Source organism: Propithecus coquereli, unplaced genomic scaffold (genome assembly GCF_000956105.1).
Source record: "Propithecus coquereli isolate 6110/MARCELLA unplaced genomic scaffold, Pcoq_1.0 Scaffold218, whole genome shotgun sequence".
Taxonomy (NCBI): domain Eukaryota; kingdom Metazoa; phylum Chordata; class Mammalia; order Primates; family Indriidae; genus Propithecus; species Propithecus coquereli.
Window position 1 is genome coordinate 3140452 of NW_012146967.1, and position 21793 is coordinate 3162244.

Genomic DNA, 21793 nt, shown 5'->3' on the forward strand with positions numbered 1-21793 from the left:
GTGTGTGTGTGTGTGTGTGTGTGTGTGTGTGTGTGTGTGTGTGTGTGTGTAAAGGATATTCTGTTTAAGAAGCACTTATTGAGCATCTCCTCCTTTTTGGGCTAAGTGACACTTGAGATAGGAAAGAGTGACAGGATCTCAGAGGTGGAAGAGTTAGATTTGCACGAGCAAGACCCATTCTGTTCCTGTCAAGGTCCTAGCATGGGGGCGTCCAGCCCCCCTTGGTGGAGACGCTGTCTGTCCCTGCAGCAGGCCCCCTGCCTTTTGTTGCTATTTCTTGTCATTAAATGATGTTTTCTTTGGTTGAGCCAATGAATGTTACTCTCTGCCATTTCCAGTTTTTGTTTTCAAGACCTATCCATCTGCTCCTCCATGTGCCAGTTTTACACATACTTGAAGACGGCTTTTGGGTGCTGCTTCTTCACATTAAATAGAAGGGAAGACAGCCTCAACCTCCTAGAATCTCAAAGTCAATTCTTCTCTTCTTTGTGTTTCTGCTGCATGTGGTAAATGCCCCTCTTTCAGCCGTCGAGCCACTGGGTCTGATTAGTTTCATACTCAGAGTCAACTGATATTTACTGAGCAACTCCTTTCTGCCAGATGTTGTGGGAAATGTCATAAGATCTTTTGTTTAATCCTCATTCCAATTCCCTGATGTAGGTAGAGTTATACCCTCTTTACAGATGAGAAAATTGAGGCTCAGAAAGAGGAAGTGGCTTCACCTCTTGGTCAGTTTCCTTATCTATATAATGTGGATGCTCATACTGCCCTTGGAAGGCAGGTGAGAGGAGTAAATAAGTGAAATGTCCTATTGCACATAGTGGGCGTGCAACAAATGGGAGCTGTTTTTATTGTAATAATCTGTGGGGTAATTAATTTGAATGATGGCTGCTGCTCTTTATCCTCCAACCTCCCTTTCACCCCAGTGTCTCTAGAATTCCCTCTCTTACAAACACAGTCCTCTATTCCAGTTGCCTTCAAGGGAAGAGGGCACTTCCAGGCACCATGGGGGCTAGCATGCCCACGCAGAGGTGCTGTTCCTGACGTGGTACAGGCCTTTGTAACCTCCTCCCCGTCTCTGTCTTGCTCTCTCTGCAGTGATCCGGGCCAAGGTGGTGGGGAAGAAGCTGGTGAAGGAGGGGCCCTTTGGCACACTGGTCTACACCATCAAGCAGATGAAGGTGAGTGACATCACCGGCCTGGCTCCAGGAGGGTTTCTGGGTTTGTGCCAGAAGAGTCCTGGCCAAGGGAGGCAAAGTAGGTTGGAACTGGGATGTGTGTTTGCTCAGTGTCTAAGCCCCAGCCAGACCCAGCCCTTCCGCCTGCTGCGGAGGGAGCTGCTGAGGCAGCAGAAAGGGATGGGCAGGGAGGGGGCATGGGCTGCTCTGTCCTAGAGCCCGTGCAGGTGGAGTCACTCAGAGGCACTTGTTAGGAGGCTGAGCTCTGGAATAGATGGCACACGGCCGTGTTACCTGGTATCCTTGAGACCTTGGTCGAGTGGGCTCTGATCTTCCCAATAGTAAAACGAGGATAGGACTAGCTTGATGGTCTCTATGGGCTCTTCCGAGCTTTGACTTTCTGGGATTCAATGATGCCTACAGGTCTCACGCGGTCATCGAAGTTACAACGTAGGTTTGCACCCCTCAGATCTTTGCATTAACCTGTGCTGGTCACAGGAACTTTATCCCGAGGTAGGAACTGTACCTTCTTTCCCTGCTTTCCCAGCTCTGATTGTCTTTTTTGCAACCTAGCTAGTTAGCAATGTTTACTGAGCATTTAACCAAGCATATGAAGCTTATGAAACGCATTAAGGGAGTATGCCTTGGGAAAAAGAACAGCAGATTTGTAATCTAGAGAACCCACATCCTCGCCTCAGCTTCACTCCTAAATGGCCCATTAACCTTGGGCTGCATCCCTTTTCCTGAGCCTCAGAGTTGCCGTCTGTTAACAGGGCAGCCTTGGGCTTGCTGCCCCTAACAGCCCTTCCAGCCCCGGCATGTGGAGTGCCCTGGGACACTGGCAGTGTTTCTTGCATGCGGGAGCTGGTGGTGGGTGCTGGAAGGCTGTACTTCGGTTAGCCCAGCAGAGAGGACTGGATTTCACCTTGAATAACTCAGCAACTGGTCTCTCACCCCGACCTCCCTACATGCAGAGCTCTGTGCCAGGAGTCAGGATGGCCATGAGGGAGAGAGGGTTTCTACTTTTAGGAACTATAGTCAGGTAGGGAGAGAAGAGACAGAGGTGTGACTCCTCAGAAGTTCAATATGAGAGGTGCTCAGGTCCAAGAGAACCCTCCAGCCTTTTGCTCATATTTGTGTCCTCAGCAATTAGGGTGGGATCTAGCAAGGAACAGGGACATGGTGACTACTTATCCATCTAACGGGGGGATGAGGGCAAGGCCCCATGGCCTGAGAACTCCCCAGAGAAGACAAGCCTTAACATCCAGGTAGAATTGAGTAGGGGAGTGCCACAGCCCACGAGTGGTACCCGACCATCCCGGAGGCTGCCCACCAGGCTTCATTATTCCTGTGTCCTAAGGCCTGAGGCTAGATGTACTCATTTTGTGAAACCTGTTGCTTTGGATTCAATTTTGGAAACATCCACAGCCTTCTGGTTATGTAATGTCCAGAGTCAGCCCTGGCCAGTTGCCCTTGGCTGCCTAAGCTTAGTCATGAGACCAGCTTATGTCTTCAGACAGCCCTGGGGAGAGAAGAATGGGCAGAGGGGGGCCAGCAAGAGCAACAACAACCCAAAAAACCCACTTTGCAACCTCTGGCAGTCAGCGAGGGAATGCCAGAGCATATTAGACCGAAGCGGAGGTTCAGAAAACACATTCGGCTGCCTGCTCTGGAGCAGTCCTCGTTAGGAGACACTGTGGCCGGCAGGGAGCTGCGAGGGAAATAGCTGGGAGGTGGCAGTTCCTAACCTTGCTCAGCTCCCCTCCAGCTGTCAGGGCCTGGGGACCAGGGTGGCCAGAGGCCCTTCCTGTGGGCAGAGTCCCATTGCCCCCTTGCTGGTGTCAGACCAGCCACAGGGGGTGGCTGTTTAAAGAACAAAAAGCATTTGCTCACCCATGAGCTTCAGAGCCTGCACTCCCACCCCCCCCATACCCCCCGGGCTGGAGGGCTCAGGCTTTCCACTCAGCATCCGTCCCCGAGGGTCACGGTGCTGGGCATCAGGTGGAAAATCTTCCATTGTACTTCTGACGAAGGCCCAAAGGGTAAATGACTTGCCCGGAGTCATGCATTTAATGAAGGGCAGATCTGGTCCCCAAGCTGAGGCGTGGGGGGATTCCTTCCCAGTCCTGTGTTCTTTCCTCCCCAAATCTCCCTGCCATCTTCCTTTAATCATCAACCACTATCTAATGCCTTTTATTCACTCTGACCCTCCTACCAACCTAGTGTCATGACCCATAGAACTGGTCAGTGCCCTTCTATCCAGAGAGGCCACTGGATTCTGCTCACGTCCAGGGGCTGGCCTGAAAGTCAGAGAAGGTGCAGGCTAGGAGTAGAAGCAGGAGTCCATCCATCTGTCCTCCCAGCCCTCCCTCCCTTTCTGTGCTTGGCACTGTGCTGTGAGGTGTGGATACAAAGACAATGCTGTTCTCATTATGATAAGACTCCATACAAGTAACATTTCCTGAGCATTTGCTGTGCATTCTGCTCAGCCTTTGCATAGATCAGTCCTTACGCTAACACGGGGGAATAGATCCACCTTCCTCTATTTGACAGCTGAGGCAATCAAGATTTGGAAGGTTACACAGCAGTCAAGATCACATGGCTAGAAAGTGGCAAGCCCGAGCAAAAGTCTGGAGCCTTTGCCTACAGGAGATAACAGAGCAGTGAACCACCTACTTTCAGGGCTGCCCTCACCCCGTCTGTATCTAATTCCCCCAGGGAACAAAAAGAGGTTTGTTGGGTTGTCATCTGACAGCAGCATAGCTCTTAACTTGCAACATCCTGCAGAGGGTGTATCAGAAAACTTTATAGGGAGGAAGGGGGAGAGGCCAGAGAGGCAAGCCTGCATGAGTTTTGGCACTGGTCCCTGGGAGGCTTTGTTGTAGTGGATTAGAGAGTCTACGCGGGAGAGTCAGATGGGGTGAGCACGGGCTCCCTTAGAGCAGGACTAAAGGAACTTGGAGAACCCAAGAATCCGAGTCACCCTGTCTGGCCTCTCTCTTCTCTCACTGATGACAGGCGGGCAGACCTTCTCCCATCTGCTGACTCCAGAGCCTCTGATCCATCTCTTAGGCACAGCTTGAGTATGCAGAGACCCATGGGTGTGTATGTGAGGGGGACAAGGGTGTTAGAATGTTGAGGGAGGTCAAAGCAAACCCAAACTTGGAGATTAGCTGGGGCCGAGGCCCTAGGCTGTGGTACAAAGGTAGAAGTTTCCAGAACTGGCCACTGTAATCTGTGGGGACCTTATCTCTCATCGGGACCATGAGAAAGTGTTCCACTGTGCCAGGAGCTGCTGTTTGTGCAGTGGGGACATGCTCTCAGGCTGGCTATAAGAGCCAGCATATAGGGGACATTATGTCCCAGCTGGGCCTGGGAGGGTCCCATGGGGTGACCTCTTGGTCATGTGCTTTGCATGTCCTGACTGTAGGCAGGACAGATCTGCCAGGCTATTGGAATGCTGGGCCCCCAGGGACTTCCTCCTGCAGTGGTTTGTCTAATCACATGAGCAATGGCAGAGTCTCGCCTGTGAAGCTCCAGCTGGAATCCTCCTTGAACCTCAGCCCAAGGGAACCATGCTCCTCCTCCCAATGCCTGTGACTCTTCATGGTTCAAGACTCATCTAGCCCTCTGCAGAGACTGACTCCATTCATATGCCCTGCTTCCCCAGCTAGACAGCCCACTCTGTAAGAGAAAGAACATGCACTTGGTTTCTCAGTCAGGTACCTAGTGTCTGCAGACCTCAGTAGCTTGGTCTGTCAATAAGCTGTGAGTTTAAATGAGTCCAAGATGCAAACCAGCACACAGAATAATGCTGATCTTTGGTAGGCATGCAAGAAATATTTGACATAATGGTGGCACTCCATGCTGTCAATGTAGAGCGAAGACCAGACATTTCTTTAGAAATATTACCAATGCCCCCGGACTCAGAAACTTCTTTCTTCCATTATTTGTCCCTTCACCCCAAGGGCAGCTAACTTCTTGGAACTTTGTGTAGATAACTACCAAGAAGGGGGCCTAAAGGCACACAGAATCTAGCTGGAAAAGAACAGCCTATGTCTGAAGTTCCAAACCAGCTTTAACTACTTTTGCTAAGAGATGAGGATAGGCAAAGATGTTTAGGAAGAAGGGAACCAAACCCTTTCCTCCTCTGCTCATGAATTTTAGTGTAACTGGTTTTAAGCTAACCTTTACTGAATGCTATGTGCCAAGTGCTATTCTCAGTCATTGAATTCTCAAAAACTCCTTATGAAGTAACTTTGCTCCATTTCACAGATGAAGAAACTGAGGCCCAAAGAGGTTAAGTAACTTTCCAAGTGGCTAACAAGTGTCAAAAACAAGATTCAAACTCTGGCCATTGGTCTCCAGAACCTGGATTTACCACTAATCTTCCACGAGGATTAGTTTACCTCTTGATCACTTCTAATGTCTTTTCCAACTCTGAGATTCTCTGATTCTCCGATTTTAGGACCTTATAAGCCTCTTATAACCCTCCTAAATGTGTCAGACCAATTCTAGATCTCTATGTTGCAGATATAATGGTACTTTTAGGATCAATATGTAGATTGAGGTAGGATTATTATAAAGAAAAGACAACTAAATCAGTAAAACCTACCTTTACCATATTGCTATTTTCAGAACCCCAAAATGCAGCACTGTGTCTATCAGACCCAGTCTTTTGTAAAGTATCAAAATTTCGACTCTGTGTGCAAGTGCTGGAAGCAATGTTTAAACACAATTCCTGCAAACTTAAAAGTTGCAGTGATGCCAAGCTGATTTCAACAAGTTCTTACAGAGCAGCTCAAGGGACTGCTGGACTCTAAACAGGAGCTTGATTTTTACCCATAAAACAGGGGGGTGGTCAAAGGAAAAGACTGACGCAGAAGGAACTGAGGTTCCAATGGACTGGGACCAAAGACTTTGAGTGACCGCTTAGTTGAAGCATTTGCCAAAACCTCAAGGATCGCCCACACAAAAATAAGTCACTCAGCACAGAAGTAAGTATAGGGGATGTTCTTCGAAGGCTACACTCAATGGCATGCCTACAGCAGCACTCTTAAACATGGTTCCCGTTAAAGCCGGAAAGGCATCCATCACTGAGGAAGTCACCGTCATGACCTGACACATCCCCACTCCCCCACGGCATAACTGGACACCAAGTGTGGACGGCACTTCTCAAAGCACATGGCTGTGAGTCCTTGTTCAGCTGGCAAGCCTTGGGCAGACAAGGGGGTCAGGAGGGGAGACCCCCTGAGTCAATCAGAACAGTGTGCCCCTCAAACAAGGCAGAGGCCCACAAACTCTGTAGGTCCATAAGACCGCTTTACGACATAAAGGTCCTTATGGACCACCTACCCGCACCAACTAGTTGCCACTTAAAAAAGAAGATGAGGAAAAAAACCCAGCCCACAGACTGAATGCGAGGTGTTTAGATGACATACCAACAAAGTGATGTCTGGCTTTGTACTAATTACCATAAGTAGGCCGGGCGCAGTGGCTCACACCTGTAATCCCAGCACTCTGGGAGGCCAAGGTGGGACGATTGCTTGAGCTCAGGAGTTCCAGACCAGCCTAAGCAAGAGCAAGACCCCACCTCTACTAAAAATAGAAAAATTAGCTGGGTGTTGTGGCACACACCTGTAGTCCCAACTACTTGGGAGGCTGAGGCAGGAGGATCGCTTGAGCGCAGGAGTATGAAGTTGCAGTGAGCTACGACGATGCCATTGTACTCTATCCAGGGCGACAGAGTGAGACTCTGTCCCAAAACAAACAAAAAAAATTTACCATAAGTAAATTAACAGTGCATGCCAAGAATGAAAGTAGAGACATTGTCCTATTGTAAACCCCTGGGACAGGCCCAGAGAGCACCGGTGGTCCAGGGCCTACGTACTCTGAGAACTGGGGGATGATGGGATTGGGCAACACCTCGACACCCCGTCCTACTCGTACCAGATCCCGCAGCGAACAGCGTTGGCTTGGCAGATCTGGGCCTGTGTGATGCTTGTGGACTGGACCTGGGATCACGAAGTGGATGCGGCCCTGGGCACGTTCACACCAGTGACTCTGAGCACGTGCTGATAGGTGTGGCGTAGTAGCCAGAGACGGAAACGGCATCTGCCTGCACCACAGGCCCTTGGTCATACGCTCCTGAGGCTGCAGCGGGAGCTGTCCTAGGATAAGGGTTAAGAACATGGGCTCTGAAGGCAGATTCTGCTGCTTACAATCCTTGCTCTGCCATGTTCCAACTGTGTGGCCTTAGACAAGCCACTTAACATGCTTGTGCTCAGGCTCCTCATCTATGAAATGTGTGTAATAGTTCCTGCCTCGCAGGGCTGTCATGGGGATGCATGGGTTAATATTAGAGCAGGGTTTCTCAACCTCAGTACTATGGACATTTGGGGCCAGATAATTCATTGTTTTGGGGGCTGTCTTATGTATCGTAGGATGTTTAGCAACATCCCTACACTCTGCTCACTGTTGTGACAACCAAAAATGTCTCCAGACATTGCCAAATGTTCCAAATGTTTCCTAGGGGAGCAAAATGACCTCCAGTTATGAACTACCATATTAGATTGTGTTGTAGATAAAATGACCCAATAAGAGCAATTTCATATGGTTCCACCTAATAATTTTAAAATATTCAGTTAAAAGTCTCGGAATTTTGTAGACATGTTTACATGCTTCATCTGGGGTAAAGGAACCCAGTGCCTTCACCAGATGCTCAGAAGAATAAAAACATGGAGAATGCCAAGCTCGAGTTCGGCTTTCCACAGCCAAGCAGAATTTCCGTGAAATGGGGTTACCAATACCTACCTCCTAGGGTTCTTGCAAGGATACTGTGAGGGGGACAAGAGTGGGAATGCTTTTGTACTCTGAAAAGTGTCACAGAGATGTCATGAGAATGCTGGCTGTCCTCGTGGAGCTCAGGGCCTGAGGGTGACAAAGTGGGAGGACCCTCGTCACAGCAACTTCTTTGGATTTTTGAAGAGATGTTGGGATGTGAGAAGTGTGAGTTGGAGGCGTGCTGTGGGAAGCTGGAATGGCCACGGTGGTGCAGCTGGCTGGACAGGAGTGTTTCTTGGGAAGGCACCAACCTGGCTAGACAGCAGGACAGGTGGCCTCATCTGGGGTGAAGGGGGCCCTGAGGTGGGTAGGTCAGTGACCAGCCACTCAATGGCCAAATAGGGGAACCAAACCAGATTCCCTTAGACCAAATGGCAGTGTGCTCTCTAGACATGGGCCTCCTCTCATGCGTTCCTTTTATTTTATTTGATTGCTACGTAATATATGAACTCATTTTTGGGATACATGTGACATTTTGATATTTTGATATAATGTGTGATAATCAAATCAGGGTAATTAAGATAGCTATAATCTTAAACATTTATCTTTTCTTTATGCTGGAAACATTCAAATTATTCTTTACAAGTTATTTTTAAATATATAATAAGTATTTATTGTATTCACTCTACTGGTTTATTGAACACTAGGTCTTCCATCTATCTGTATTTTTGTACCCATTAATCAGCCTCTCTTCTTCCCCTGCCCCCACACTTCCCGGACTTTGGTAACCACACTTCTCTCTAGCTGCATGAGATCCACTTCCTTAGCTCCCACACGTGAGTGACAAGATGCGGCACTTGTCTTTCTGTACCTGGCTTATTTCGCTTAACATAATGACCTCCGGTTCTATCCACGTTGCCACACATGATAAGATTTCATTATTTTTATGGCTGAATCATATTCCGTTGTGTACATACGCCACATTTTGTTTATCCGTGCATCCACCGATAGGTACTTGGGTGGATTCCACATTTTGTCTATTGTGCCTAGTGCTGCAATAAACATGGGAGTGCGGTATCTCTTCAATATGTTGGTTTCCTTTCTTTCGGATGCACACCCAGTAGTGGGATTGCTGGATCCTATGGGTGTCCAAACCAGAAAGGAAGAAGTCACAGTGTTCCTTTTGCCCGCAGATGTACCGAGGCTTCACCAAGATGCCCCACGTGCAGTACATCCACACGGAAGCCTCCGAGAGTCTCTGTGGCCTGAAGCTGGAGGTCAACAAGTACCAGTACCTGCTGACAGGTAATGGCCAACTCTGGCATCCAGGCCAGGGCCTGGCCAAGGTCCACTGTTTCTTCACTTTAGCGGAACAGATAAGGACTTGTTGACTTTGCAGTGTCCTGAGGACACTTGCCAAGTGTCCATTTAAAGTGTACAGAGTCCTTAAGGTTGAGTCCATCTAGCTTGCCCAGGGCTAAGAGCTTGAGGCTCCTACACTCGGGCTGGGTTTTAGTCTTAGCTCCACTACTGACTCCGAGGAAATCTCCTAATTTTGTAGTTTCTCAGCTTTACTATAAATGAAAGGGGATTGTCTATTCCTCTCTACCTCATGGTCAACCTACTAGGTCTGTCTTTGAAAGTTATCCACCTTTAGGTATTCAGTGTGGTAAAGGAAAAAGCAAAACCAAAAACCATTATGCGGGAAGCAAAGAGCTGGTCTCTAGTGCTAGCTCCAGGACTTAATGGTTTTGGGACCTTCGACACATGGCATAAGCTGGCTTCATTATCCTCATTTGGAAAATGGGGCTGCAGTCCATCTTAAAAGGGGCTGGGTCTGCAAGGCCTAAGTGGCAGGGCGGCACGTGCGAATTCTTTCCCTTCCGGCTGTGCTCTGGACAGAATAACTCTCCCCTTGTCGTGGTCTTGCCTCCCCCAGGCCGCGTCTATGACGGCAAGATGTACACGGGGCTGTGCAACTTTGTGGAGCGGTGGGACCAGCTCACCCTCTCCCAGCGCAAGGGCCTGAACTATCGGTATCACCTGGGCTGTAACTGCAAGGTAAGCCCTGGGGTTGGGCGAGGGGAGGGGGGAGTTCCTCTGTACTGGGCGCAGGCCCACATGTGTTAGGCCAGGACAGAGGGGCACATCTGAGCAGAGGTGCTAAGAAAGGTTGCCCCCAGGCAGGACAGAGAAGAAGGCAGGGGAGGAATGCCTTTCTGCTGTAATCTGCTGCCTCCCCAATGCCCACTTGGCAGCTGCTGGGCCACAAGGAGGACTCTTCAGTGTTCCTGCCCTCTCCCCGCAGTTCGAGGCTGTAGCAGGTACAGGATCCAAACACTGGCAGGTTCTGCCAAGTGGTCCCTGAGTGGGCTCACCCTGGCAGGTAACTCGTTGGTGGCCCCCACCCCAGGTGGGCAAGCTGGTGCAGGACTGCTGGTACCACATGCTGTGGAAGGTCTCTCTTCAGCCAGGCCCTACCCCTTTACCAAGTATAGGGCCAAGGCACGGCCTTCCTGCTGTGGGTGGGAGTAGGGCCATTCTCTTACTTAATTTTCAGAACAACCCTATATGGCTTTAATTACTACTACTCCCATTTTACAAATGAGGAAATAGAGGCTCAGAGAGTTTAAGTACCTAGCCCGAGGTTGCACAGCTTGCTGAGTCTGGTTTCTAACCCAGAGCAGCTGGACTCCAAAGTTTATCTTTCATCTTTCTAATTCCTCAGCTCCCTAAAACAGCTGAGATCTCCCATCCTTGCCAGTTACCATTTGAGCGGGACAAGCTCTCTCAAATGTCTAATTCTGCTACTTACTGGCTATGTGACCTGGAGCAAGTTACTTAACCTCTCTGAGCCTCTATTTCTTATTCTGTAAAAGGGAGATAAAACTATTATGAGAATATGTGGGAATAACACAGAAGCACTTAGCAGAATGTCTGGTACACAGAAGGTACCCAATCAATGTTAGCTAGTGTCATGTGCATTATCATCGCTAAGGGGCTAAAAGGGCTCCCCTGCAGTGGCCCCAGGGGCTGAATCCCCGCTCAGGCAGCATCAGGCACACCCTGGCAGAACCCACCAACCGCTGGCTGTTATCTAATTGCAGATCAAGTCCTGCTACTACCTGCCTTGCTTTGTGACCTCCAAGAACGAGTGTCTCTGGACCGACATGCTCTCCAACTTCGGCTACCCTGGCTACCAGTCCAAACACTACGCCTGCATCCGGCAGAAGGGCGGCTACTGCAGCTGGTACCGAGGATGGGCCCCCCCGGACAAAAGCATCATCAATGCCACAGACCCCTGAGCGCCAGACCCTGCCCACCTCACTACCCTCCCTTCCCGCTGAGCTTCCCTCGGACACTAACTCTTCCCAGATGATGACAATGAAATTAGTGCCTGTTTTCTCGCAAATTTAGCACTTCGAACACTTAAAGAAAAGTCTATGCTGTCATATGGGGTTTATTTGGAACTATCCTCCTGGCCCCACCCTACCCATTCTTTTTGGTTTTGACATCACCCATTTCCACCCGGGAATTTCTGGTGCCATGCCAGAAAGAACGAGGTATGCATACTCCTTCTTCTTCGTGATAATATAATCTCTATTTTTTTAGGAAAACAAAAATCGAAAAACTACCCTCTTCGGGCATTGTAATACCTACCCCTCTTTCTTCTTCCCACCCGCTCTTCCCTCTGCCCTTCTCCTCCATCCCAGTGCTTAAAGGACCCAGACAAGGAAGCTGCTGAGAGGCCAGCTGTTCCAGGATCAGTCAGGGGCAGCACGCAGACAGACTCGAGGTGTGCGAAAGAAAGATCTCGTACACCGAGGAGCTGCTACTGCATGTCCCAAGCGGGCTGTGTCTGTCTGTGTCTGCGTGTCAGAGTGAGGGAGGGAAGGAAGAACCCGCCAGAGAGGGTCGGAGACGACACAGCACACACACAGCTTCCCCAGCCCAGTGATGCTTGGGTTGACCAGATATTTCTGGGTCTGGAGCAAGCAGCCCAGGCCTTGCTAATAGAGCTTTCTTAGTTGGTGAAGACTTAAACACCTGCCTGAGGTCAGGAGGCAATTTGCCTCCCTTGTACAAAAGCTCAGGTGAAAGACTGAGATGAATGTCTTTCCTCTCCCCGCCTCCCACAAGATTTCCTCCTGGAAACCTCTTTGGTAGATGTGGCCGGGAGCTTGCCTTTATGTAAATTGGAGAAGTACACGCACCATACACTATCCACAGATATAGCCAAGTAGATTTGGGTAGAGAATACTATTTCCAAAGTAGTGTTTAGCTCACCTAGGGGGATGTGTTTGTATACACATCTGCATATACATACCCACACGGGGACATAAGCTAATTTTGTTTTTTTATAGGACACAGAATTCTGTTCAATGCTGTTAAATACGCCAATAGTTTAATCTCTTCTGTTTTGTTGTCGTTGCTTGTTTGAAGAACATCATGACATTCCAAGTTGACTTTTTTTTTTCATTGTAATTAAAATTTGAAATTCTGAACACCCTCAGCACTTCTCTTCCCCATAACTGGGGCCACCTGACCTCTGTCCCTGTCCTCTTCTTCTGCTTCCTGTTTGGGGCCTTCATTTAACTGCCTTACTGGCTGGCTTGGCTCAGATAGCAGATGAGAGTCATTTTGGGTTGCGGGTCTGGGTGCAGAGGGGACAGCTGCAGAGTGCTCTGCCGTGGCTAGATGGCCACCGCTCCTGGGTTTGGAGCCAGCTTGTTCCCCGTTCCCCAGCTCACTGGTGGGCAAATGCCACCTCCTGAGGTCCTCACCTCATGGAACTGAAATGGTTGGCCACGGGGGAAGCCTGACTCTGCAATCAGCTGTAGGGTTTTTGTTGTGTTTTATGAAATAAAACTATAATATAAATTCTCTTATTAAATGAAATTATTTTAAGTTTTAGTGTCAAACGTGAGATGCCAAGAGTGGGTAATAATGTATATTTTACAGAGCTGGCAATGGTTGGATGGGGTCATTTAACATGACTGCTCTCTGTCTCTTTTTTCAGATTATGGGGGTATTCATTCTCTGTTAGCATTTATATCTTCAGCTCATTCCACTCTAGGAAACAGAGCTGCCAATTGAAACAGGAGAAGGGAAAAAAGAGACGCAGCCAACACATTGTAGTGTCTTGCACACACACACAAATGTCCAGGCAAGGTGTTTGGCAGAACCCCAGAGCAGGAAGGCAGTGCAGGCGTCGGGTTTCCTTAGGATCGACTGCATTCCCTTGTGCCTGTCCCCCTGTGGTCACGCCATTTGGCAGAGCGGGAGATGGAAGCAGAAGGAGCTGAGGCCAGCAGGCCAGTGGTTTTAAAGGGATGAGCCCAGACTTGGTGTTTTGGGATTATCTTTATTTCAACCTCAAAGTCTCGCAAGGTGGAGTCGCTGCCCAACCCGAGCAACTGCCCTCCCGCAAGTGGACGTCGGCATCTCCTCTGTGAGGCATCTGGCCATTCTCCATCCCTGGTGTGTGGTCACCCCCACTCACACAAAGAGGGACTTGGGGTGAAGCCTGAGCACGAGGCACCTGAAGTTTCCCTGCATGGTAGATAAGTCAGAACCACAGCCCCATTGGTTAGGCCTTGGTGAGCAGATCCTGGGCAAAGGAGGGTCTTTTGCGAAGCGATGTGGTCAGAGGGCGGTTTTTGAGCTTTCTATAAGCTATAGCTTTGTTTATTTCACCTGTTCACTTACTGTATAATTTAAAGTCATTTATGTAGCTGAGACACTTCCATATTTCAATCATATCGTGAACGTTTTATTTTGCTAAATCTTGTGTCATGTGTAGGCTGTAATATGTGTACATTGTGTTTAAGAGAAAAAGAAAAACAGAAACCCACATGCCGCCATTTTCCTGAATCAAATTCTACAGTGGAATGGAGAGTAAAATACTTCTACGGGCAGGCAGCTAGACTGGCAATCGGGAGAACCAGAAGGAACTAGTCACTGAGACTCCCCCAGCCTCCTCCCTGTGGGGATCCCTGTGGTTCGAGGAGTAGGAAGGAGATGGGAAAAAATGGCAAGTCTATTCACATCCTTGCTCTGTATCTACTGGCCCTGGGTAGTCTGCTACTCACTCTCATTCCCTCTCCCCTCAAGACCCTTTGACCACCCAATGGGGAAGCCATGATTTCTCCAACAAACCCAAGGCTGTGGGAGCTGTGATTCCAAGTTCTCTTTGCTTCTTTGGACATCACTTCTGCCTCCAACCAAGGAAGCCCCACACCCAGGCTCTTGCCTCTCAGGCCAGCACTCTGACCTGTCCAGGGGAGGTAAGACTAGGAGACCCTCCCCCAGTCCCAGACCTGCCTCTTGGTGGTTGAGCTACAGCCGTGCGCACCATTTTTTACACCATGATGCTTGGAAAATTAAAGAAACAAATGACTTATTGGAATAGCTCTGTCTAGGAGCCACTGGGGCCCCAGGAGATACTGCCCTTCTCTGCCCTAGCTCTTCCCCTCATCTTGTGCATGACGAGCAACAGTGTGGATTATCCCAAGGTGGCACCCAAGTGTTTGGCTCCTGGCTGCCTAAAGTAAAAATATCACTAGAGTATTTTTATCAGAGAGAAACACTATAAAAATCTAATGGCAAAAGCAAAACAAAATGGGGGAGCGTAAGGCAGGTGGATATCGTATCAGCAACTTCCAAATGGGCTCTTTGGAGGTGAGAAGAAAGGAAGAACTTAGAGAATGGTTTATGTTTTGGGGGGGTGGGGCGTCTTAGATTCTCCTGTGCCCCCAACTTTCCCTGTAGCCAGTCTGCTGTCCTGAAACCCAGAAGTGATGGAGAGAAACCAACCAGAGAAAACCCTGTCGAGAAGGAATGTATTTGTTGCTAAATTTTGTAGCACTGTTTACAGTTTTCCTCCATGTTATTTATGAATTTTATATTCCGTGAATGTATATTGTCTTGTAATGTTGCATAATGTTCACTTTTTATAGTGTGTCCTTTATTCTAAACAGTAAAGTGGTTTTATTTCTATCACGCATCTGCTGGCTCTTGCCTTGTTGTGTCCTGACGCCCACTGGAAGTTATATAGGCACCAGAGGGCCTTGACATCTGTCCTGCTGCCCCAATTCCAGGCCTGTGCACACTCCCTCCCCGACCCACTTCTACAGGCTGCCCCTGCCCCACCACCCCAGTCCTTTTCCCTTGGCAGGAGGAACTTCAGGAGAGGTAGCCTAGATTTCCTCCTGGCTGCTAATCCAGCCCTGACCTCGATCCCGGACTCTGTTGCCAGGGTTCTTCGTAGTTCTACAAGGTCTGGATTCTCTATCCAACCACTCATGGGGGCGGTACAGGTACCCCCAGGCTAGGGCCCTGACTCATCCTTCCTTGTTTTCTCCCTAAGAATCTCAACCTGGTGGAGGTGGGGAGGGGAGGCCTTAATGTCAACTGCCTGCTTGAAATTCCGAGTATGGCTCAGCCTTGTTGGGGATGCCAGGAACCGATGAGGTTCCACAACAGCTGGTGGCCCTCTCCCAGAGTGTACAGAAGGGCCTGTCACCCTCAGTGGCAGGGACTGGCCACAGACTCCTTGCCCAACTTGCACCCCACCATTGACAACGTTTCAGGTTATAGCTTTTGCCCCTATTTTAGAGCTACTCAACTTTGAGCATCTATCATATGCCCAGCATAGCACTTTGTACTCATGATCACGTGAAATCTCAACAATCTCATGAGGTTGTTCCACTGTCATCCATAGTTTTTAGCCAAGGAAGCCAAAGTTCACAGAGATTAAGTCATTGCCCAAGACTGGTACACAGACAGAATTGCGATTCAAACTCAGGCTGGTTTGATGATAAACCCTGAATTTTCTCCACTGTATTCACACTTTGTTGGAATGTGACGGGTTTCACATGTGCCCTTCTTATTCCAGCCAGCACATCCTGGATTTTCTGACAGTCACTGGATCAGATGTAAGGGAAAGGTACTCAATAGAAAACCTCTGCTTGGTTAGACTGCTTCCAGTTAGAACCTGTAGTCCTGCCTGTCAATGTCTCCAAATAGGCTTGTCCAGCTCAGCAGCCTGAGAGCGAATTCTACACACAGGCCACAGTCCCCAGCTGGGACTACAGGGTACCCTACTAATTATTCTGTTTCCTGAGACTCACAGCCTCTGCAAGTCCAAGCACAAGGCCACAGCCTGCATTCCTTTGACCAGTTTAGCAAGATCACCCGCCATACAGCATGACTGTTTCCAGCTGCCCACAGCTCCTACACCCATGTTCTTCCAGCTATAGATGGAGAACTGTCCGTCCCATTCAGAAAGACGTTAGCCTCTCCCCACCAGGTATCCTCCAAACGGAAGGCTCTACCACGTACTCCGAACTAAGCCCCACCTGCTTCCCAGAGACAACCACAGGGGTATTCAAAAGTTAGAAAGTGAAGAGGACACAGAAGGAAACTGCCCTTCAACAATCACTGCAAACAAAATATTACTGCTTTTTATTAAAACACAAGTTGAAACCAGGTCCCAGAAAGGGCTCAAATGAAATAACATCCTGCCTTGAAAACACCTTTTACCTTATAATCAACCTCTGGCTCCAACATGCCAGCTCAAGTTGTCCCCTGATTTGTTGAAAGTTCCTGAGGTCCCCCAAAATGCTGTCCACCTTTGTCCTACTGCCTGAAGTTCACCTGGAGAAATGATTCTTCCCCCAGGAAATCCAGGCATTCCCACAGGACACTGGGGCTCTTCCTCAGAGTCCAGGTGGTCAGGGAGTGACGCCTGAGCCCTGGGGACTCAGACATCTGTGTTCATGCCACACTATGAAACAGAGTAAAGAAGGGTACTCACCATTGGCTTGTGGTTGGGAAAAAATGTTTGCTCCACCAGCGGGAACTTCTCAGGGCCCAAGGAATGGAAGATCTTAATGAGCTGAGAGAACTAGAACAGAAGAGGAGAAAACATTGATCAGCCATTGGTACCCAGTATGGTGACACCTCTCACTTGATCCTGAGCTTCAAGTATCTGCCTGCTCGAAGCTGAGCTCCCCTAGCTGTCCCTGGCCTGTAGGATAAAGGCCAGAGTCCTCAGCTGGATGTTCATCCTCTCCCTTATCTAACTGAATCAACCCCTCCATTTCTGCCCTAGACCTGGTAAGTGGGTAGGATCCTGGAGTCAGCTCAACTGCATTTAATGAGCATGTACTACATCCTCAGCATTTCATACAAGGTCCTTGTCCACAGCACCACCTGCGGATGTTCATGCCATACCCTCTGCCTGAAATGTCTTCTTTCTAGAGAGGAAGCACTGCACAGTAGTTCATGGTATAGACTTTGGATCCAGCCTCCCTAGGTTCAAATTTTCTCTCTACCACTTACTAGCTGTGTAACCTGGGAAGTCACATAAGGTTTCTGAGCTTTGTTTTCTTCACTTGTAGACTGGACATAACAAGACACCCTACCTCATAGAACTGTTGGCAGGATACAGCGTGCCTTTGTCCATAGGAATGCTCGAATGCTAGATGACGTTACTATTAATAAATATTGTCCCTGCTGTTACACTTCTCATTTCCAATGGCTCAAGCCACATCCCTTCCCACTGTGCTTGTGCTGCTTCAGCCCTTCCTTGTTTTGCCCTAGAGGGTGAGTTCCATCACTGTGTGTCATTATCAGGGCAACAAGCTAACCTTGAGGGAAACAGGCACATGGTGGAGATAGGAATGTCTTCGGCCTAGGCCAGAGGGAAGCATGGAGGCTGTGGGACCTGGAAGGGGGATGGAATGGGGGGCAGGGACACTCCCTGGAGCAGATGACATAAGAGGAGAAGGAAGGATTTCTCACTGCACTCTAGGTGTGCTATGAGACTTGTGTGTGCTGGAGATCCTCAGCGGCTGCCATGGCTGTGGTCCCAGGTGCCGAGGACAATGAGAGGAGGCTGGAAGGTCACCATCAAGACCACCAGGAGGCTTAAGGGCCAGCCAAGGAGCCTAGAATTCTCCCAGAAGGCAAAGGGGAGCCACTGGTGGATACAAGCAGGTCAAGGTCCTGATCAAGGTCCCGATCAAGAGGATGGAATCAGCTGCAATGTGTGGCTAAATGTGGCTGCCCAATGGTTAGAAAAGAGGCCGAGTCTCATGCCCATCTGTCTTGGACGGTCATCAGCCCAGGATTGTTCTGCAAACTCTTGGGGTGTGGCCTATATGTGCAGTGCAACAGGGAGTCAACTTGGAGGGTCTGGTAGACCTCAGAAATGTGGGAAATGATGTGAGGGTCCCTCATTTTATAGATAAGGAAATTGGAGTCCAGAGTGGAAGCTTAAATCCACAATTAAGCACATGGGTTTCAGAAAGGCTCAGTTCTACCACTTATTCCTAGCTCTGTGAGCCTCAGTTTCCTCACCTGTACAATGGAGATGTTAGCAGTACCTACTCACCAGGATCATTCTGATGATCAAACACAATATGCATGTTAAGGCTCAGGATAGTGCACAGGTAGTGCTAATGAACTGTGGTCGCTACCATCATGATAAGTGTAGGGGGAAAAAGGTGAGGGGGGATGGCTAATACTATTTAGGACACTTTTCTAACAGTGGCACTTGAATTTTGGATGCCTTAGGCCAAAAGTTCAGTTAGAGCAGAATGAGAAGGAGACCAGGGCCATGATAATAGTGGTAAAGACTATCCACATCTATTAAATCAATGCAGGTAGACATTCACTAAATACTGGGTGTCCACTCTGCCCAGGCCTTGTTCTAGGTGCTAGGAGCAATGATGACTGTCACCATTCATTGAATGTATACTTTGTGCCAACCACCTTTAAGAGCACTGAGCACATGTTAACTCATAACCCAAACAGGAAGGCCCTGTTATTGTCATCATTTTCCAAATAAGGAAGCTAAGTTCAGAGAGGTTAAGGAGGCTCCCCAAGGCTACACAGCTCATAAGTGTAGGAGCCAGGACCTGGGAGTCTGGCTCCAGAGCCCATACTCCCAAGCACTGCCCTATGCCACCAGGTGATCACACAGACAGACAGCAATGCCACACAGACCAAATGGCTACAAGCTTCACATGTTACATTCCCCCCAACCTCCAGTTATCATTCCTCCTTCCCTCCTTTGTTTTGCCCCTTGGCACTTATCATAGGTCATATTATATATTTGGTATATTTATTAATGCATTGCACTAGAATGCCCACTAGAATGTAAGATCCACTGGGCGGGGATTTTGGTCTGATTTGCTCACTGCTATGTTTCTAGGACTTAGAACAGTACCTGGAACAGAGTGAGTGCTCAATAAATATTTGTTGCACGAACAAATTACTTCTAGCCAGGGAGACAGAAAATGCACAAATGAATGGATAAATACAGCATTCTAGGTGGAGATAAGTATTTGAGGAAAAAAAATAAAGCCTGGTAAAGGATTTGAGAGTGTTTGAGGGAGCGGAGAGGTGGTATTTTAGGAAAATAAAATACCTCTCTGACAGGTAACATCTGGATGGAAACACAAATCAAATGAACGACTGAAGCTAATGAATAAAAGAAGAGAAATCAAGTGTTGGGTGCTGAAGATAGATGGCTTCACGTTCTGGCTTCAGCACTCACTGGCTACATGACCCTGGAATTTCATTCTCTGCGAAATGGGGGAATGACACCCACTTCGCACGACAGCGACAGTATGAGCACCAGGTAGCACAGTTTTCTGGTACGTGGTAAGTGCTCAATCAGTGGTGCCTGCTATTAATAGCAATGATGATAAGATCATAGAATGCTAATCAAAACAATACAGTACATTTTTATGACTAATGTTATTATAACACTACTGTATCATAATACGTAATCATATAATATTGTTTAGGCAACAATTCCAACAGGAGTCCTGGTATTCAAGTGGTTTCTTCAGTTGCGTAAATATTGATAAGATTCTTATCACTGTGGAGAACTCCATGCTGGGGAATGGGCCCACTGCAGGGCTGGGAGGCCACGCACTCCCTCCCAGCACCCTCCAGGTCAGCCTGGCCTGTCACCTACCACCCAGGGCTTGCTGCAGAAGTTGTAGACAGAGTAGAGAGAGTTGACGGCGGGCAGCCCCCCATACTGCAGGCCGATGACCAGGCTCCGGTAGTCTTCGCCCAGGGCCATGCTGTAGGCGTGCTGGCGGACCAGGATGAAGTCTGGCTTGAAGGATCTGCTGAGAGAGGGGTGAGCAGGGCGTCATTACCACACCGGCACAGCACTGACCCGCAGGCAGGCAGCTACTGCACTACAAGGTCAAAGGACTGAAAATAACACATACTTCCTTCTGTTTGTTTTTATGGGCTCTTTTCTAAACTTTCTACACGGAGCATATATTTTATTTGCAATCAGAAAAAGAAAGTATCAAGTAACTCAGTGAATGGACTGAGATTTCCCCAGGTAGCAGCACTGGACTGAATGTATATATTGTTGTGAGGACACCTGCCCCAGGAGGTGGGTATTGTGCCATCAGCTCCCTGCTACAGATGAGCCCTCTGAGGCTCAGGAAGACTGAGTCGCTTGCTCAAAAAGACACAGTGCAGGGAAGTGGCAGAGCCAGGTCTGTGTGGCCTCGCAGCTCTGGCTGTCAATCGCCGAGCAGCGTGGCCTCCTTCCCGCAGATTTCAAATCAAACGTGTCTCGTTCCCTCCCAGCAGCAGCATCGGGAAAGCAGCGAGAGTGCGCATGGGATGGCCAAGTCCATGGCAGGCTCTTTGCTGGCCCCTCTGGAGGTATGATCCCAGTGAAATCTCACAAACAGACCTGGGCAAGCTGCAGACTGTTTCCCCATCTACAGACGGGGACAGCGCAGCTCGGAGAAGTTAAGAACTTCCCCAACTCACGAAGCTGGGGAGCAGGAAAGCCGACGTGAACGCCGGTCACCCGGCTCCAAGCCCACGTGGTTTTTACTCCAGCACTTGGCCTCAGAGGGATTCACGCATTATTTCATGCACACTGCCAAGAATCTACCTATTTTTGGATTCCTCACTTCTAAGACACATGAAAAAATCAGCCTCACTGTAGGTATGAGGCTGACGCTCAAAATGGTATCCCATCGATCCACTTGTCTCGCCCAGGACCAGACACTTAGCTTCAAATAAATTGTGTCTCTAAAATAATTCTAATGTCGATTAAAATAACTCTCCAAGGCAAAGGATCTTCCCCCACTGAAGACAGAGGAAAGGAATGTGCAGCTACTTCTGAAATCATTCTCAGCCAGAGCCTCACTGTACACCCAGGGCCCGACCCCACACGAGCAGGGCCGCAGTGACCATGTGCTGCAGGAACGGATGACGGGCGTGGACGCCGCTCCTTACTGCCAGGGGAAATCGCAAGTCTCCGTGGCTAAGTCATAACACATCTCGCGGGGGCCACTTGGGTGGGAGCATCCTCTCCACAGGTATGGTTCACGGTGTGCTCAGGGCAGTAGCCAGTCAGACTCATATTGCTCTGTGGTCAGGGTTAGGGTGAGAATCTTGGAATTACAGCAGCAGGGATGAAAGAGGAATGAAGGGAGAGCACGTGTGTGCCTCTGACAGGGATCTGACGGCCACAGGGATCACTGACAATATAACCACTCACTGCTTCTATCTGATTTCAAAAGTAATGAATGGCTGAGCACAGTGGCTCATGCCTGTAATCGTAGCGCTTTGGGTGGTCAAGGCAGGAGGATCCCTTGAGGCCAGGAGTTTAAGATCGGCTTGGAAACATAGCAAGATCCTGCCTCTAAAAAAATAAAAAGTTAGTCCCAGATACCCGGGAGGCTGAGGCAGGAGGATCGCTTGAGCCCAGGAGTTTGAGGTTGCTGTGAGCTAGGCTGACGCCATGGCACTCACTCTAGCCCGGGCAACAGAGT

At 48.9% G+C, this 21793-nt stretch overlaps 2 protein-coding genes across 4 annotated transcripts in view; one reads left to right on the forward strand and one right to left on the reverse strand.

The window, feature by feature from the left end:
* The window catches only part of TIMP3 (TIMP metallopeptidase inhibitor 3), a 55943-nt gene extending 40979 nt beyond the window's left edge, over positions 1 to 14964 (forward strand). Inside the window, exons 2-5 of the mRNA XM_012644722.1 lie at positions 1099 to 1181; positions 9155 to 9266; positions 9901 to 10022; positions 11069 to 14964. Of these exons, the coding sequence (XP_012500176.1) occupies positions 1099 to 1181; positions 9155 to 9266; positions 9901 to 10022; positions 11069 to 11266 (515 nt within the window). The 3' untranslated portion in view covers positions 11267 to 14964. The remainder of the gene's footprint in view (positions 1 to 1098; positions 1182 to 9154; positions 9267 to 9900; positions 10023 to 11068) is intronic.
* The window catches only part of SYN3 (synapsin III), a 407059-nt gene that overhangs the window by 278014 nt on the left and 107252 nt on the right, over positions 1 to 21793 (reverse strand). For 2 of the 3 annotated variants that reach the window (XM_012644720.1, XM_012644718.1), the window contains exons 4-5: positions 19954 to 20113; positions 16780 to 16869 (exon numbers count right to left, since the gene is read on the reverse strand). In XM_012644720.1, coding sequence (XP_012500174.1) covers positions 16780 to 16869; positions 19954 to 20113 — 250 coding nt within the window. The remainder of the gene's footprint in view (positions 1 to 16779; positions 16870 to 19953; positions 20114 to 21793) is intronic. The other variant, XM_012644719.1, reaches the window with a different exon arrangement.